The following is a 19,854-nucleotide window of genomic DNA, read 5'->3' as shown; positions in this document are numbered from 1 at the left end:
GGGGAAGTAACCAAGTGTAAAGAACATGACACTTATTTTGCCACCATCTATACAGCCTAAGAGAACTTTTATACAGACCTGGAGAACATACACACACATATATATATATTTTTTTTTGACTGTATTTTTTCCACTTCGGCTTAATATTAAAAATTAGGCAAAGGTCACCAAAAAGCAAAAATGTAATAATCAAATAACATCTCCATTAGGTACATGATCACCATGAAGACGCTTTCCAACCTTCTGTAATTCCAGTGATGAGGAACTATGAATGATGCTTGGACTGTCACAAAATGCTCAACTATTCTTCAGTTCATAATGGACATAGGTCTCAAAGTACCAGCTTATCCCTTATTTATATGGCAATGATAAATCAAATGAAAATTTCCCACAACAATTATACACTTGTATCATTTATTGGTTTCCATATGATCCCTGGTAACCTACACTATCAACTGTCAAAATGTACTGTATTGTGCAACAAGCTCTCTGTGTACCAGCAACAGATTATATTCTGGTACTAATTCAGCATACAAAACAGCCCCCTTCTATTGTACAAATTTTAATATGATTGTGTAATTCACCTGAAAGGGTTTTTTGTAGATTTCTTCCATTGCAAGACGTCCGTACTCTGTAAAAAGCTAGAAAAAACAATTAGTTTTGTAAAACCAGATGAAGACCAAATCAGAAAATTCCCTGGGCGAAGCCAGGCAATCAATGCTTTTACGGCATAAGAATTTGCTTCTCATCAATTATTTAAATCAATAAACTACCAATAATCCCGAGTAGCACTAGATGCAGCAAACAATATTCACTATAGCAAGGTCTTCTACACAAACACATCCAGTTTTGGCTATACAATGCATTCTAAATATTGGTTACTTGTGTTTGGGAAAAGAGAGAGGAAAATGTGGGACAGGACAACTTATTAAGCTAAAAGCCAATCCAAAAGTATCAAAAATATACATTTTATTGAAAAATAATCCATTTCCAAAATTGAACACACCAAAACTTCACCCCAAAAAAGTCACATCGCTGTCCATTACACATACAGATCCCCCACTCACACATTATATACAGGCCCCTAAAAATTAATACAATTCAGGAATAATTAGAGGATCATTTAAAGATCTTTTTATACCTGAGCCTTGAGGACTTTATTAGTCACTTGACCTCCGGAAGGTTTTCCCCCTTCATGAGAAGGGCATTTTTTTGCTATTCAGCACTGTGCTACTTTAACTGACAAGCAGTCATACAACACTGTACCCAAATAACATTTATATAATTTTTTTCACACAAATAGAGGTTTGTTCTGATGGTATTCAATCACCACTGCGGTCTTTTTAATTCTTTGCTATATAAACAAAAAAAGACTGAACATTTTGGAAAAAAACTAAAAATTTTCTTTGTTTGTTATAAAATTTTGCAAAACAAATAATTTTTCTTCATAAATTTAGGCCAAAATGTAGTCTGCTTCTTTGGTAAAAAAACAAAATAAAAAAACAAAATCAGTGAATATTATTTAAAATAAGTATATAATACTCATGTGCTGCCACAAAGAAATGACAAGCTGCTGCAAGCACCTAAATGTGTTCCAACATCAATAAAACTCCCCAAGAATAGTGCTGCGCTGCTCTCTAGTGACCCAAAAATACAATAATAATAAATAACCCTCCTGAGCCTCAAACCCAATGTGTAATAGAATAACTCTGTGAAACACATAAAGTCAATAGTAAATAAAAAAATAAATAAAAACAAAACTGGCTGAGCCACTAAATCCAAATGGTATTTTAAAAGTCAGCAGCTACAGTTTTTGTAGCTGCTGATTTTTTTTTTCAAGTGGAACTCTGCTTTAAGTGAAGTTACTTTTTTTTTTTTTTTTTTTTTTTTTTTTAGAGGTGAATCCCTTTGGTCCCCTAGGTCTTCATATTATTGTGTGATTTAGCTTCAAAGAACCCCACCATGTGAGGTGAGACGATGACAGGGAGTATATGACTGGATAAAATGGAATCCATTTATTTGGGTTTACATACTCCGTTATTAGTTCTTTGCTTGGGGAAGCCACCAACCAGTGGTAAATGTATTACTGCTGGTTGGCAGGTGGTTAATAATTTATATACAGTAGAAAGACTAGATCTAAGGTGTGGGTTGGGGGTCTGTATGTGTAAGGAACAGTGTTGTTTTTACTTTTTATTGGGTGGAGTTTGGGTGTGTGCAATTTTGGAAATGAATTGTTTTTCAACAAAATGTATATTTTTGAGGCTTCTTGATGAGCTTTCAGCTTAATCAAGTGTCCTGTCCTATATTTTCCTATTTTTCTTTTTTAATGCTTTATTCAGTGGGGATCCCAATCCAATTTTAGGGAGAAGTATTTTGAAAAATTATTTTTAAATTGTATCTGTTACTTTTGTGCCGCTTATGCAATCCTTTCCCCAAAATGTACAAATTCCTATCTGCTCTGCTTTAGAGCTATGCAAATAGGGCTTTCCTAACTTCACAATTTCGTCCTATAAAATCTATCAATTGTGTCTACTGTCTTCCAGAAACAAACTAAGCAGTTAATTTAAAAATCAGCAGTATGGACTTAACACAACACTGCTTTAAAAAGAAGAAAAATACCACAGAGTAACTTTCACTGTCATGACTACCAGCATGGGGGAATGGAGTTTTCTTTCACTGCCATGACCATCAATACAAGGTGAGGGAAGGATACAGGAGTTAATTTTGACTGCCACTGACCACCAATGCAGGGGGTAAATTTCACTGCCAGTGACTACCAATGTTGGGGGGGGGGGGGGGTTATAGTACTGACACCAGGGCTGTGGGTGATTATTACTGTTGGGGTCATTAGGGGGATATGCTACAGCCACTGACACAAATTTAGAGTACTTATACAGCCATCAATTTACGCAGCGCTTTCCATACATATTATACATTTGCATCAGTCCCTTACAATCTAAGGTCCCTAATTCACATTCAGACATACTAGGGCCAATTTAGACAGGAGCCAATTAACCTACCAGCATGTGTTTGGCCTGTGGGAAGAAACCGGAGCATCTAGAGGAAACCCAAGCAGGCACAGGGAGAACATGCAAACTCCCTGCAGGTACTACTGTGGTAGGGAACTGAACCGATGACCCTAGTGCTGCCAGGCAGATGTGCTAACCACTTATTATAATTACATCCACTGCCACCAGTGCTGGGGGCTATTATTGCATCCACTGACAACAATGTCAGGGGTTATTATTGCGCTGACTAGTGCTGGGGGTGAATATTGCTTCAACTGACACCAATGTAGGGGGTTATTATCATGTCCACTGACACCAACTGTCAGGGGTTCATTCTTCCACTGAAATCAATATTGGGGGGATTATTATTCTCTCTGATACCAATGTCGATGGTTATTACTGCACCTACTGACACCAATGTTGTGGGTTTTTATGGTGTTCATTGACACTTAACTTGGGTTTTTTTTATAGCATTCACTGATACCAATGCTGGGGTCTATTTTTGCACTCACTGACACCAATGCTGGAGGTGTTACTGCACTGACACCAATGCAAGGGTTTTTTTTTTTTTTTTTAACTCACTAACACCCATGCTGGAGCTAGTGTACTTCAATTTCTTCAGTGTGAATTGTGATATGCTGCACAAAATACAGTATGACCAACATTTTTGAACACGGATGTGCTTTATAGCCCACTTTGAATGAGCTTCCTAATTCAATGCATGAAAATGCAGTGCTATTGAGTGACCCTATGGTGGTCTCGGGAGATGCATTTGAGACCCTCTATAGAGATGTTTGCTCTGGGGGCACTTGTGCATGCTCGCTCCCAAGCCGGGAGTCAATGGCTCCTGCTGTTGTGTCTCAGCTCATGAAGCGGGAGACACCCAGGAGAGCCACTGCTCTGAGGCACATCGTTGGATCAGGCTCAGGCTTGGTAAGTATTAAGGAGAGCTGTACAATGAAGGTTTTTTACCTTCATGCATAGAATTCATGAAGGTAAAAAACCTTCAGCCTTTACGTCCACTTTAAGGTAAACACCTTCTGTGTGCAGCTAAGCGCACCCTTATACTTACTAAGGCCCGATCTCGATCCATCTCTTTGCCCAAGAGCAGGGGCTCGCTTTGCGGTCTCTCTCTCCTCACTAAAGATCGAGGCAGCAGTGTGAACCATTGGCTCCTGCTGCTGTCAATCACAGTCAGCTGGGGGGTGGGGCCAAGCCGCAATGTGTGTGTCAATGGGCACACACAACGCGACTTGGAAGAAAGCCCGCAGAAGTGCCCCCAGAGCAAGCGGCTTTCTATGGGGGCACTCAAAAAGGTGGAGGGGACCAGATCCTGCTTTTCTAGAGCCCTCAGTAGAGGAGGATCAAACTGCTCCATGCAAAATTATTCCAAGGAGTGGGCAAATATGATGTTCATTATTTAAAAAAGAAAAAAAAAAATTCTTTTAGAATCACTTTATTGCAGAGAACAAATTAAGGTAGGGAAGAAAAAACCCCTTAAGCTTTATAACCACTTTAAATCACAACTATAACTATGTTGATAAAAAGTTTCCCTAGGACTTCTTAGCTGCACTATTAGTCATCCAGCCAGTCAAGCTACTGATTGACTTCAACCACCATGCTCTCCATGTGCCTACGCAGGTTTCCTCCGGGTACTCCATTTTCCTTCGATACTCCAAATACATGCTGGTAGGTGAATTGGCTCCTGTCTAAATTGGCCCTAGTATATGTATGTATGAACTTTAATCCAAGGTCTACAAATTCTCCGGTTTGTTGCAATTAAGAACATTTATTTATTTTCAATTGGACATAATTTTGCATTATTATGGACAAACAGGAAAATATATTAGTGCACATTATATTTAGGAACAAACATGAAGAGCAACAAAGCATAACAATGAAAACCGGTATTGCCCTTTCACACCATTTTTATTTACTTGAGAGCCCACTCAAAATAAATGGGCTATGTTACCAATGCATACACATTATGGTGTTAACAAGCTCTAATAAGAACAAACTGAGGCTGCCCACCCTACAGTATCTCAACATATATACCTGTAAATGCTGCAGATCATCTTCTTGAATGTTCTGCGACAAATTATACACCTGTAAGACATAGAATGTATTATAGCGCTCCATTTTTATCTGCAGTAACAAAGTTATTTCAAAATCAATAGATAAATGTAAGAACCCAAATTGTAACATTGTTACATTCCTGTGCAACTCTTTATTACAGACCATATACTGTAGCTGCATTTATTGATTCAATTGCTGTGATTTGATACTCAAAAAAGGTATGAACTCAGCTCAATACCCCTTTTCAGAAGCGTACAGCAAATGCCTGCAAAGTGCCCCTTTTAGTGCCTGTGGGAATGAAACCAAAGAGGCACATATGTCATATGAAGAAATAAAAGACAGATTTTACTCAACGTACATGGAAAAAAAAATCACTTAACTAAAGCCAAATGTAAACATTTTTCTTTAGTGTAAGAGAGTGGAGAGAGATGTATGTGCCCACATTAGGAGATCCACCTTCTCTATTTGTCATGTTTACTGTAATCACCAAAAGAGAAATCAAATACCATTCTAGGTTGTCCCTGGAACAGTAATAAAAGCAGAAACCTTTCAATAAGGACACTGGTGACTCCCAGTGACAACCAGGGACCACTTTGGGAGGCATTTCCTTTCATTTCCTGCTTTAGCTATGGGACAGGAAGTGAAGGGAAATTTCCCCAATGGGACACAGATGGGAAAAAATATGATAGGGGTTATAACCCTCCCTTACTCTACTCAAAATAAAATAAAAAAAAAAAATGTTGCCTTTAGTTCTGCATTAAGGTATAGCATACAGTGAAAAAAATGAAAATAATGTAGCAAATTGTGGCAGTAAAGCCAAGCAGGCTTTGGCTTGTTTAAATATATACAGCAGATTTTTACAAAACATTATGGAAGATTTCTGTAAAGCTTTTCACAGCTTTCCTAAAGCCTTTTAAAAGCAACCTTCAGTCTATAAAAAGGGACTTACGTTAACAGGAGCAAAAACAAAAAATTTGACAGGGTATGGAGTTGTTGAACATCCATATCTAACTATTGGGTAAAACAATTTCCACTTTCATCTATTGGAGGTAGTGGGCTTGGTGTTACGGTTTAAGTGCTATGACCGTGTGAGTTTTCTCATCATTTTTAAGGGGGTGGGAGGTGCTAAGGACATATATTAAAAGTGTTTGGGACATACTACCTTATATGCTCCAGACAGTGGGGGCTACACACACGTTATTAATCCTGCTTAATCCTCTTGCTCACACGCTTTAAACATGCTGTATTTCCTGTGGTGGGTAAAATGCTGGTGTGTTTTTCTTTTATTCAGGGGCTTAACTTCATCAACATAAAAATTACAGGTGTACCTCAATTTACGAATTTAATGTGTTCTGCGGGATGTTTCGTATTGCGAAAAATTCGTAAACCGAAACGCGGTTCCCATAGGAATGCATTGAAAACCAATTCATCCGTTTCGGAGGTCAGAAAAAAAGTTTGAAAAAAGTATTTTATCTGTTCAAAACTCTTTATAAAGTGCACTTTAAAGGCATAAATACTCTACAGGGACATGATTAAAAAAAAATTCTTAAATGCATCAAAAACCAATTAATCTGTTCTGGAGGTCAGAAAAAAAGTAAAAAAAAAAAAAAAAAAGTTATCTGTTCAAAACACTTTATAAAGTGCACTTTAAAAGGCACAGGTCGGGCTATAAACGTTTCGTATTGCAAAAAATAAAAATTGTAAACCGAGGCATTATTTTCAATGGATTTTCATTCGTGAACTGAAAATTACGTTAACTGAGGCATTTTTACACCGAGGTACGCCTGTACACAGGTCTCGGGCTGGGATGCTGATCTACAGAGAGAGGCGAAGGTGGGGATGAATGAGGGAAGGAGTGTTAAGGGGCAGTGCAGCCCTTGAACCGACCTTCAGTTTTTTTTTTTTAATTATCAAATTTGTGCTCTTATCATTTTTTGTTTCTCTTTTATTATAGAGATGTCTTTGTAATGCATTCTAAAAGAAAAAAAGGAAAAAAAACACAACCTTCAGCTCCAGTGTGGGGGTTTTAAACAGATCACAATGGAAGTGCTGGTTGTCACATTAAGCAAACCAATAGCCGGTTTCAGCATTAAACAAGTTTCAAGTAGTCTGCTGAAATGATCGCCAGCATTACCATTATGGTTTTTGATTAACATCCCATCACAGTGCCATGCCTTTTCACAGTGTCCGAAGGATTAAATGTCACCCAGACTTCTCACTTTTGCAACTGGGGGTCACCAGGATGTCTGTTCGGAGTGGAGAAACCGGCCTTTGCAGTTTTATCCAGGACTGGCAACTCCTGGATTGAGCTCTGAGTACAGAGGCTTTGCAGAAATCTGGGAGGGACGAAGCCTACATGTGCACATTTGACTGTAACCCATCATCTTGATTGTGCAGGTACGCACAGCCTTTTTTGTATAGGTGCTATCTATGGTTTGGAGCTGCTTCCCTGAAGACAAGCTGTTGCAGGAGTAGCATGTATGAACAGACACTGAAAGTGTGTCTTTTGGCCTCTAGGAGAGATAGGTGATCTGATCAGGTCGTTGACTAGGACCATGTAATTAGGCAGGAGCATGGGCAGCCTGAAGGTGGGAATTGGTTTGTCACAAGGCTGAATGAGATGTGGCGAGTCTGTCCAGAGAATGGCTCAGGGATTATGAAGTCTGAATAGCCAGGAGGCAGTAAAATGTATGTGATCAGTGGTCTGAAAACCTCTTCTGTGTGAGTTTTTGAACATTACGGTTTTTGTTTTGGAAATCAGTTTATTTGAATTTTCAAAAAAAGAAAAAAAAAAAAAAAACAACAACTTACAAAGCAAGAACAGCTACAAAACAATCTGTAGTATAAGACCTCTGCTCAGTTCTACTAAGAGGGAAGATACGGACGCTGTTGTACAGTCATCTCCGCCACAGTGCCCAGACAAATGAGAATGAAGGAGACCAAGGAAACCACTCCCACACTACTACATGATACCATCAAAAACTACTCTGTAGGCCATAGCCCCCACAGTCAGAAGTACAGGAGAAAAACAATTACATAAATACTAGAATTATGATGCATTAGTGGTAGAGGACGCAGTCCACAGATGTCATACTTTGTAGAATTTAACCAGGCAGCCTCGGAACTCCTATGTGGCTTTGTACAGGGGGATGGAGGCAGTCACTGGAGACCTCCAGAGGTCTAAAGAGGGTGTGTGTCTCTGGCATCTTCCATTTCAGCATAATGGCCTTTCCTGCATAAAATAGGAGGAGGCCAAGGAGGGGGTCTTAGTTGCTAGGCCAAAAGCTAATTGACCGACCAATCCAAACAAGCAGACCTCCACAGTCAACGGTATGGAAGCAGTAGTTAGAGCAGAGGTAAATTACATAACTTCATCCCAAAATCTATGAATCCCAGGGCAGGTCCAAAACATATGTAGGAAGTCAGCGTCTGTTTGAGTACACTTCCAGCAGTGGGGGTAGACCCCTAGATAAATTCTATTCAAGCGTTGGGGTGTATAGTATGTCCTGTGCAATATTTTGAACTGTATCAGTCTATCCTTAACCGCTACCAATTGCAGAAACAAGTATTCCCAGATATCCTCCCAGTCCTCCGTATCCATTTATGAAAAGTGAACCTGCCACCTTGCATGAAGTTTGAACGTTACTTAGAAATAAAAATAGGCAAAAAGCTCTGAAACATACTTTACTGGCTGGACTGAAGTTCATGAAAAGTGAACTTGACCTAAAGGTTGCCAAGCTAATTGTAAGTAAAAATCTTGCTTTACACACTGCTCCTAAGCCCATGGCACAAGGCCGTATAGATTACCATGACACTGCACTTGCTTTCTGCTCATGGATTTAAAAAAAATAAGTAAATAAATAAATTTTTATCCACATAAACCATTAATATTGAAATATGGATGATAGAAATATTTATTCATTAGGACTTTATGATTCCCTATTCACAACTAAACAAAGTTCTGTGCTCTGTTACATGCAAACTGCAGTCCTGTAGTTTGCATATAATATAATCCCATTTACATTGCAAAGTAATCTTTGCAGTATGTTTTGTGGTGTGCTTACAAATTATTACAAGCAGCAGTTTGGACACATTTTCCATTAGGTAAGGGTCCTACAAGTACAACTTTCACTACAATAACATTTAAAAAAAACAAAAACAAATGGGATATCGTTTAGCAATTTTCAATAGGAGTTAGCCCTGATTTGCTACAAAATGTTATACTTTGTGTGTACACAACAGTTGCAAAGACAAGTACACATTTCCTAGATTGTAAACTCGAAAGAGTAGGGCCCTCTAACCCCTCGTGTGCTGTTTGATGTTGTTGTACTGTTTCATGTATTGTCCCCCCCCCCTATTGTACAGCGCTGAGCAAACTCGATGTAATAATAATAATAAAAATATGTTAACCACTTAAGCTCCAAAAGGTTTTACCCCCTTCATGACCAGGGAAATTTTTTTTTTCGTTCGGCACTGCGGTACTTTAACCGACGAATATGCAGTCATGAAACACTTTACCCAAATTAAATATTTATCATTTTTTTCACACAAATACAGCTTTCTTTTTTTGGTTTTATTTGATCACCACTGGGTTTTTTTGTTTATTATATCAACCAAGAAAGACCAAAAAAAAATAAAAAATAATATTTTCTACTTTCCATTATAAAGATTATCAAATTTTGTTATAAATTTAGGCAAAAATATTCTCTGCTACAAGTCTTTGGTTAAAAAAAAAAACCCCAATAAGTATATATTAATTGGTTTGTGAAAGTTACCATCACCGGTGCAGTACAGCATCAGCACAGTGATCAAGTATACTGACTGATGACAGTATATAAAACAAAAAAAACTTTTTATTTATTTTTTTTTTTTTAACACCCTCTCATCAGAGTAGCTCAGAATCATCATAGTGATATCGTACTACTCTGGGGGGATGGTGATGAGTTTTTTTTTTTTATTAAACACAGTTATGCTAATCACAGCAAGATATTAACATCACTGTATAAGCAATAGCTTTAACTGTCATGAAGAGCTCCTAAACAGGTGAAGGCTCATTCACATATATGTGTGCCTGAGCCTGCACATGCCGCAGTAAATGTACTGTAGTGGGGCTAAAAGCAGCACATGCCACACTTTGTGTAAACAGAAATGCACCTAGAAATATAAAAAAGGTTACCTGGACAGAGCTAGTCATTGTGCTTAAAGCAAACACCGTTGCACAATCTTTGATTGTTGACTGGCTGTCAAAGGCCCCTTGAGTATCCATGAGAAGAACGGCAACCTAGGTGAAAAAACAAGAAACTAAATATAACAAGCATAATTAAAATAAGGTGAATAATAAGGCGATAATTGAAATGTCACGTTTAGCAGTATATTCCATTTTTTCCCAAGTAAAGCAACTATCAATTTGTGGAAAAACGGAAACTCACAAACCCAGTTTAACTCTATGACAAAAAAGAACCAACACTTTAAAGCAGATCTGTCACCAATGCAGAAGCAAACTAAATGTGAGCCTGAACAGTCACACCGAAAAGAGAATACTCTGTTATAGATGACTATTATAATCTGGAGTCTATACAATGGTACAGACTATGCTCCGTATGCTTGCAAATACATTGCCACAGTAAAAATTTCCAATCCTGAATTTATCATTCCAAATTGCCCACAAATCTGCATTTTAGTATAGAAGCCATCCTTCCCTGGCGATAAACCCCATTTTAACTGCTCCACTGAGTTCTGAATGTGCTATCACAGTACAATCAAGAATATTGGTATGCTGACTGCGCTTGTACTGTGATAAACTTCTAGCTAGCTTGTAATAATGGGACCTTCTGCCAATGTTCCAAAAGAAAAATAGGAATTTTGATGTACCTGTACATTCCCCGTCTAGGAGTACAGAACAGTACACAGGACTTGTATTTGCTGCTACCTTCAAGTGATTGGACACTGGCAATATCTTTTGCTAGGGTCACCCTAACGCGTACTGTTAAAACCCCGCCACTCTTTACGGCTCCAGTTTTTTGTTTTTTTGTTGTTTTTTTTTTTTTTAAAGCAAGAAGGAATGATCAAGACCTGTGTCCTGTAATTTACTCCAAGATGAGCAATTTACAGGTGAATCAAAATGCCTATTACTTTAACAATATAGCATAGGACACAGGACTTGTATTCTTAGATTATGGGACAAACTCAAGTACTAAAACTGGGGGGTGTGTAACATCATACAACTGCCAACGGGCCCTCAGGAACACAAAGGTTTAAGGAACCCAAACCAGATAAGCAGAAAACAGCATGAAGCTTTTAAAGCTTAAACTTTTTTTTTACCTTAAAGTGGTTGTAAAGGCTGAAGGTTTTTTTACCTTCATGCATTCTATGCATGAAGGTAAAAAATCTGTGTGCAGCAGTGCCCCTAGCCCCCACCCCCCAATACTTACCTAAACCTCATCGCGATCCAGCAATGTGAATGACAGCCTCATCTGTTCTGGGTCTCTGCCTCTTCATTGGCTGAGACAGCAAGCGGGAGCCTTTGCTGTCAATCACAGCCAGCCAGCCAGCGAGGAGCGAGAGGGGGCAAGGCCAAGCTGCGGCTCTGTGTGTGAATGGACACATGGAGCAGCGGGTGTCCCCATAGCAAGCTGCTTGTAGTCGGGGCACCCGATAGACAGGAGGAGCCAGTAGAGCTTGCAGGCGAGAAGAGGAGGATCCAGGCTGCTCAATGCAAAACCACTGCACACAGCAGGTAAGTATAGACATGTTTTTTATTTTACAATAAAAAAAATTAACCTTTAGAATTGCTTTAATGCACTCCTTTTGTTTAAGTGAACAAATGTTTAGGTATCAGTATCCCCCTTTACTTACCTGAGCCCTCATTTCATCTAGCACTGTACACTTCTGCAGCTATTTTCTCCCCTCACTTCCTGGTTTCTCAAGTTTTGCTGAGGCAGTGGAAGCCATTGGCTCCTGCTGCTGTCTATTAAAGCCAGTGAAGAGGGAGCCAAGTCCCACTGTCTGTGTCAACAGATGCAGACAGCGAAGCTCGGGAGCAAGCCCAAACGAGTGCCAGTAAAGAAAGTGGGCACTAGATGGAGAGGAAGAGCCAGGCGCGCCGGCAGGGGGCCCAAGAAGAGGAGGTTTGAACACATCTGCCACCGGATGTCTCTCTCTCCTAAACATATCTCTATCATGTACTCACAATTAATTCACAGAACCCCAACAATCACGCTTACGTTTCCAGATGAGAAAGACCTTAAAAGGCACTAAAGATCACATCCTTTGCAGAAGTTAACCGCCGCCTCGACTTCTTCCTAATAAACGAGAAACTATCTAGCATTCTCTCAGACACCCATGAGAGATTCCTCAAAACATGGACTCCATGGATCCAACATGCCCACCCCGAGATTTCACTGAACAGCTTCACCTCCCTATAGTATCATTAAACTTTCCAAATTGAACTCAAGCGTTTTAGATGTCCATTCGCCCAATCTGTCTCCACTCTTCCTTTTTCTCTCCTTTGATTTTTGTCTCTCGGCTCTTCCACAGGGATGACCCATGAGGTGTCTTACACATCTCTTATTTCAAGAGCATATTAGTATATCCCAAATAATATAACTCTTTTACCAGTGTCGGCAGTTGAGCTACAGATAGCCAAACCTTTCCGAGCACTAATTAACCAACACAAAATGTATGTTTTATCTCTACCTTTTTGATATGTTATCTAGAACGTTATCTAATCTGATCCTTTTCCATTTGTATAGAACCACTGTTGCCTGCTGTTCATGGTTGTAATTCAGTTTTTGTATTAGAATGTGGTCGAGTTTATACTTTGTACTTAAAAATATCAAAAAACCGGCTGTCTCCCTGTGGGAGGCTCACAAAGCAACCATTAGGGGTCACTTGATTCAGATTGCCTCGTCCAGGAAATGGGCCAGAGAGAAGAGGATGTTGGAATAGACCTCGCGATTGGCCGTGGTAGACGCTACCTGGAAAGCCTGCCCGACTATGGCCAATAGGAAAACTCGAAATGTGGTGGCTGCTGAACTTGATCTTCTTTCCACTAAACGGGCTGAGAAGGCCTTGCGTTGGGCCGGACATAGGTTTTATTTTATACACGCGCCAATAAACCGGGGCCAATGTTGGCCAAGAAACTTAATTCGCTAGGTCGCACACATAAACCTGTTCAACTCCAATTGAGGGGCGGTGGCCTTACCTCGCACCCTGAGAAGATTACACACAGATTTGCGGATTTTTTGTCCTTTCTTTACCAGAAACCGAACAACTTTGTCGCGGAACATGTTGATAGTTTTTTCGCTGACCTGTGCCTACCCTCACTATCCGTTGCAGCCCGAGATGCCCTGAATGCGAATATCTCCAAATCTGAACTCTACCAAGCCATCAAATCTTTGAAGACCTCCAAGACTCCAGGCCCAGATGGGTTTTCTGGGCTCTACTATAAAAAATTTGCCACCGTTCTGGTTCCTCACTTGGCGGCCTTTTTCAATTCTTTGAAGCAGGGTTTCTGGCTTTATTTGGAGTGTCTTCAGGCGCATATTGCTATGATCCCTAAGAAGATTGAAGATGCCTTTGAACCGCAAGCTTTCAGACCGATCTCGCTGCTAAATGTGGACTTGAAGATTCTGGGAAAGGTTCTGAACACTAGAATTAATAAGTATCTACTCTTACTTATCCATAGAGATCAGGTTGGCTTAGTTCCGGGGAGATAAGCTGTTGATAACATCCGTAAAGTCATCCATCTCATTCATATCTTACATCGCCGCAGGATACCGGGGTTTCTTTTATCCCTGGACATTTATAAAGCATTCGATCCGCTTTCTTGGGAGTATTTGACATATACGCTGTCTAGATGGGGGTTTGATGACCCATTTCTGGCTTGGATCTCGGCCTCTGTCAAATACGCAGGTTTTTTTTGCCTCATCTTTACATATTTTCAGGGGCACGAGACAGGGATGCCCACTATCACCTGCTCTGCTCTTTTTGTTCTATCGAGCCTATAGCTGCAGCCATTCAAAATCACCCGGATATTTCTGGTGTCCCCTATGCTGGCACTCAATACAAGGCCAACTTTTATGCGGATGATGCTGTTTTGGTTTTAACCAATACTCTCATCACTCTCCCCAAGCTCCAGGTCATATTGGACCGTTCTATATCTGGCCTTCGCATCAATTTGCCTAAAACCACGGCATTGAATATTACGCACCCTGCCGACCTGGTTGAACGGTTGAAGACACAATTTCCCTACTGTTGGGCATCCCATTCCCTGGCTTATCTTGGCGTTACACTTACTACCTCCTATTCTGCCTTATTTTCGGCTAATTATTACCCCTTATTGCGCTCTGTTACTTCCCTGCTTCATTCTTGGCAGTTTCCTTCTTATCATGGATTGGCCGGATACATGCTGCCAAGATGACTATCTTGCTGAAGATCCTGTACTTTTTCCGCACTCTCCCTATTCAGGTCCCTGCGTTTTTTCTTTGTCTACTGCAAAGCCGGATTCTCCATTATATTTGGGCTCATAAACGTCCCAGAGTGCCTACAGCCACTTTGTATACTCAGACTACAGGGAGGTTTAGGAGTTCCACATGTTTCTAGATACTATTTGGCGGCTCAGATTTCCCAGTTGTCTATGCCTCATGCCACAACAGATATCCCGTTATGAGTACTCCTGGAATTACCCAACTGTGTTCTGCTTTCCTTAACTACATTGCTTTGACTCCTGCCTAAGTTGCGCCCTCCGGATTTGAGCCCTATCGTTCTTCACAGTTTACAAACTTAGGATTCTGTTAAATATTCGGGTAATTTAGTATCATTGTTTCTACCTCTCTTGCCGATTACGCATAATCCTTTATTTCCACTAGGCCTAGAACATCCCCCTTCTTTCTCTTGGTGGACCTCCCATGGCTTTGTTATTGTACATGATTTTCTGAGCGCTCGTACGGTTCCATCATGGGAGTCTCTTCGAGAATCACGGGGGGTCCCGCCACGGGAATATTTTCGGTATTTGCAATTGCGCCACTGGGTCCTCTCCCTCTGTCGTACCTCTACATATCCTTACCGCAAAACGCCCTTTGAACACATCTGTCAGCATTCCCCAGGGTCCCCTGGTCTCATTTTTGTAATTTATGCCTCTCTTAACAGTAGGTCCTCCTCACCACCCCTGTCTTATGTCTCTCAATGGGAGCGAGATCTGGGTCTCTCGATTGAGGCAGAGGATTGGCGTAGGGCCTGGGGATGGTAGCGAAATGTTCCTTCAATACCGTCACTCTTGAGGAAGCCTACAAAGTTCTCCTGCGGTGGTACTGGGTTCCGGCTTGGATTTTAATCCGACTGGCGGAGATAGGCGTTTCCAGAACTGTGGTCTACGTGGGGATGTCTTGCATATTTGGTGGTTGTGCCCACGATTGATAGGCTTCTGGTCTAGGGTTTTTGGTTTGCTGCAAATATCACGGTCCATAAGGATGCAAAGGTGGCCCCTCCTGCATTGCCCAATTTTGGGTCTGTCTAGGTCTCAGCAGAAATTGGCATCCTACCTATTTATTTCGGCCAAACGTGCTATAGCTCAAGCTTGGAGAAGCCCTTCAGTTGTCTTCCAGGGGGTGAAGACACGGAAGAATGCTATGCTGATCAATGAACAGATGTCTAGCGTTCTTCAAGATTCTCATCTGAAATTCCTTAAGGTTTGGGAACCTTGGATACGTTATTCCCTGCCATCCCTGCCTCCTACTAGTTATGGCCTCTTAGTTGTTGCCTGTGCTTGCCCTGGATCCATGATTCTTCTAGTCTTCTTTTCCTCCATGTTTTTTTTCTGATTCTTTCTTTTTTTCTTATTTTTTTTCTATGTTTTTATATATTTTTTTTTTCTAACTTTTTTTTCTTTCCTTTTTCTGGTAATATGATGGATTGCTGCTGCTATTATTTGGTTTGGCTTTTTGCCATCCCTCGATGTCAATGGTCAATGGACATTCCGTTATTTGGCTAATACAAGTCAGCAGGGAGATCATACTAGGGAGGTATCATACTATGATACTAGATCATACTAGGGAGATCTTTGCCTGGAAAGAACAAATGAGCAGTTCAAGGATTGGATCAAGTTTTGAGAATGTTGGATTGAAGAGATCTGGAGTGAAACTGAGCAAAGGGAATTGCCTCAAAAAGGAAGCCACAAGCAGCCCCAGAACCCTCAAGCAAAAGTGAATTAAGGGATATCGTGGCCTAAGCTAAACATTAGGGAGGCAATCTCTCCTGCAGGAGGAAGATTCTGACTTAGGCCACATTTGACTTAGGTACTTCAAACCTTTGGCTGGATAATCAACTTTGCAAAGTGTTCTCTCACACCCTTTTACAGTATGAAGGAACTGTATGGATATTGGCAGAGAAAGTCTTGGCTGAGGAGTCTTTCAGTAGGAGGTCATCTATGTAACCTATGACTTGAATGCCCTGCATTCATAGAAGAGTCAGAAGCAAGGCAAGGAATTTTGTGAACCTTCAGGGTGCTGCGGAGAGCCTGAATGACAGTGCCACAAACTGGAAGTGTTGGCTTGTACAACAAAAAGCAGGCAGCATTAGTGAGATGGGAAAATTTAAATATAGAGATGGGCGTGTCTGCTGATGCAAGAAATTCCCTTTGTCTGAGCAAAGCAATGGCATGTTTTGTAGCCACCTTCAAAAATTCTGACACACAAAAAAAAAAAAAAAATCTGTTTATGGATTTAAGCATTTTAAGTACTAGGTAAGTGGCCCCATTTGTTTTTCAGACTGTAAATAGGTTTGAATAGAAACCCTGAATACATTCTTCTTAAGGAAATGGTACAACTACCCTTTGTGCATAAAGTAGGAGCAAGGTAGACCTCAAATCTGCTTTCTTTGGTTTGAAGTTGGTAGATTTTTTTTAAATCTAACAAAGGGTGGAGGGAGGAGGGGGTGGTGATAGAAACTCTGAAATGACAGCTTGGACCCAGAAGGCTAGGAAGTCTCAGAACCATACTGGTGCATACACCAACAGCAGTCCCCTCATTCCAAGGAGTGAAAGAACCTCTTCATTGTGAGGAGGGCTTCAGGGAGGGCTTGCTGCTTGTGAAGAAAGGAGATGTTAAGTCTTGTTTTTCAGGTTGACACTTGGGGAAACAGAAAGACCCCCTCCTCTGAGCAGACGTAGAAGCCGTAGAAATAAGACTTAAGCTGTGGTGAGAGTATTTTTCACTCAGTGACTTCCTTGATGAATTTGCCAAGGGATTCTCCAAAGAGGTGTTCACCATTAAATAGCATATATAAAAGCATTTTCTTACAAGCATGCTCAGCAGGCTAAGCTTTTAGGCACAAAATCTTGTGCATATGTGCAGAGATAAAGGAGCATAAACTGAAAACAATAGGGCTGAAGACATCAGTTGTCTTCAAAAAAAAAAAAAAAAAAAAAAAGAGCAGGGTCTTCAAAAACAGGTTCCTAGACTCAGTATAAGCGGCAAATAGACATGACAGCAATTGCTGACCGCAGGTCTGCAACTGCAATAGCAAATAAGGCCCTTTAAGAATTCTATTGATAGGCGTTTTGAAGCTCTTTAAAGTAGGGAACATCCTCAAGAGAAACTGTAAGGCATTTATTGAGTACTGAAATGGCAGACCATTCAATAGAGCATTTCTTTTAAAATTACTTTTCATTAGGATAAAGATCAGCAAGAAAAAAAGAAAAAAAAACTTAGTATAATAAACCTTTCCAGTACAGCCAGTCCTCATAGTGCACAATCAATGTAAGGTAAAGTCTTTTAGCCAGTCTATTAGTACTCATAGGGGTCGGTTTTGGCTGTTAGGCAAAAGCTAGTACGCACTCCGTCAATTAGTCTGTCCACAGTCTAAAGCATTTGGCACAAGGTCATACCTCACAAGATTCAGGGTAAGTAAAATATTCCACTACAAAAATCAATGTCCTCATAACTTTCCTTCTTAGCTTCCAAGTAAAGGATGTTCTACTTCTCATTCCTGAACAGGGTCAAGAGGAAAAGAGGACATATATCATTTTTAGTCTCTGGAAATCAAAAAGTTCTAGAAGAGCTGAAAGTTTTCCAAATCCGTCAGACATTGTGGTGGAGAAATCTGCTAAGTCAGAAAGGCCACATGTGGCATGGCAGAGAGGGAGCCAGCACAAGATGAGGGGAGCAATGTCTACGTTTTACATTGCTCTGAGGCAAGGGAACAGCTATCAATTTGATGGGCGGTCTGCATTTCCTCTAGGCCGTTTTCAGAAAGCATGCTATTTGGCCCTTTTAGCTCAACTGGGTACCAACTGTTCAGGCGTTTAGAATGGAAAGGGTTTTCTGTGTTTAGAAAGGAGCTGATATAATCCAGGCACTGACCAGCTTCCTATGGCTTGGTCTCTGTTAAAGATGGCCGCAGGATGCAGCAGCACACTCCCTACCTGGGAGGTGTGACACCGGTAACTCATCCCTCTGACATGAGATTCATATAAAAAAGGGAAAAACCACTAGTCGCTTGTGCCAAAGCATTAGAGACAAAACAGCAAGGATTACCACAATAACTTACCTTTGATTTCCATAGTGGAGTACAGTACAGGACTCCGGTGTGGAAGTTAAACCTTTTCTCCTTGACATCTTATTTGAACTGGTCACATGCTTCCCCAAAAAGACGTCCATCCTGAAAGGATATATACGTTTGGTGCTTATTACAGGCAGCTTCAGCTGTCCAGATTTTGAGTCACAAGATTCTGCGCATGTGAATGGAGACTGGAGCCACTCTGGAAATTTGTCTCATGACATGTTCTAAGGCATCTACACAAAAAAGCAGAGCAAAAGGTAATTGCTGTATTTGCTCTGTTAAATCATGGTCCAGAAAAGCAGGATCATATTGGTGGTTCATTGTCCTTGTCCAGTTTGTTGCAGTTTGACATACTTGAAATTGCAGCGAGAACTGGTTGCAGGGCTGAGCCTGCAATAGTAAAACTTAAGAAAACGTAAGTGCATCTCAAGCATTCTATAGGCAGAATATTCAAATGAAGGAACATCTTCAATTGGTACAGTGAGAGGTTTGAGACTGAGACACCAGGACCAACTACAAACACAACTACTTTTTGATAAACTCTTTTTCCATTGGACAGAGTTCAACAAGGAGTAAACATCTTTGTTGGAGTAAGCCAATCAACAGTTTTGCCTATTTGTTCATGAACGGGGAAGGTCTTTAAAGATTTTGCAGGTCTCTTAGTATCCAGTGGGGTTGACAAGACAGAGGAGAATCACGTTCTACAATGCCAAGGCTTTTGTGCACAGCAGCGCGTTTATCCACATTAGCAAACATGTTGCTTGAAGGTATAAGTGTAGGGGAGAAAAATCTCCTGGAACTTCCTCCAATACTGCCTCTATATCTTTATCATTCCCTTCTGTGTTAGCCTCATCTAGAGCAGGTATATCAGGACTGGACTGGTAGAGACAGAGGAGGCTGAAGAATGGGCATTGCATTTTGTAGCCTTGGACAAAGAGGACTATATCCAGCCTGTTTCTGTCAGGAAGGCCACTTTTTGCGTGCCTGAAACAGAACTACATTCAGGTTGAGTGTTGTGCAGACCTGCAGAGTGAATGTTCGCCTGAGAATTTGCCATGGCTACCTTTCGCCTGGTCTCCGCCATAGTGTCAGGTAAGGGTATTCCCCTGTGGTGTACGCATGGAGCTGGGTATGGAATACATGGTAAGCATATCCAGAAGGTGTATGTAGTAATCCAGGTGTAGACTATACAGTGTAGACTCTCCTGTAGCGA

At 40.6% G+C, this 19,854-nt stretch overlaps 1 protein-coding gene across 3 annotated transcripts in view; it reads right to left on the bottom strand.

The window, feature by feature from the left end:
• ATL2 (atlastin GTPase 2) overlaps window positions 1-19,854 on the bottom strand; it is a 153,404-nt gene that overhangs the window by 53,557 nt on the left and 79,993 nt on the right. For all 3 annotated transcript variants that reach the window (XM_089693271.1, XM_089693270.1, XM_089693269.1), the window contains exons 4-6: window positions 10,261-10,365; window positions 5,064-5,114; window positions 585-641 (exon numbers count right to left, since the gene is read on the bottom strand). In XM_089693271.1, coding sequence (XP_089549397.1) covers window positions 585-641; window positions 5,064-5,114; window positions 10,261-10,365 — 213 coding nt within the window. The remainder of the gene's footprint in view (window positions 1-584; window positions 642-5,063; window positions 5,115-10,260; window positions 10,366-19,854) is intronic.

Source organism: Staurois parvus, unplaced genomic scaffold (assembly GCF_062004578.1).
Source record: "Staurois parvus isolate SC_StPar_1 unplaced genomic scaffold, SC_StPar_1.0 ptg000619l, whole genome shotgun sequence".
Taxonomy (NCBI): Eukaryota; Metazoa; Chordata; class Amphibia; order Anura; family Ranidae; genus Staurois; species Staurois parvus.
Note: the sequence above shows the minus strand (reverse complement) of the source record. Positions and strands in the feature narration are given on the sequence as shown.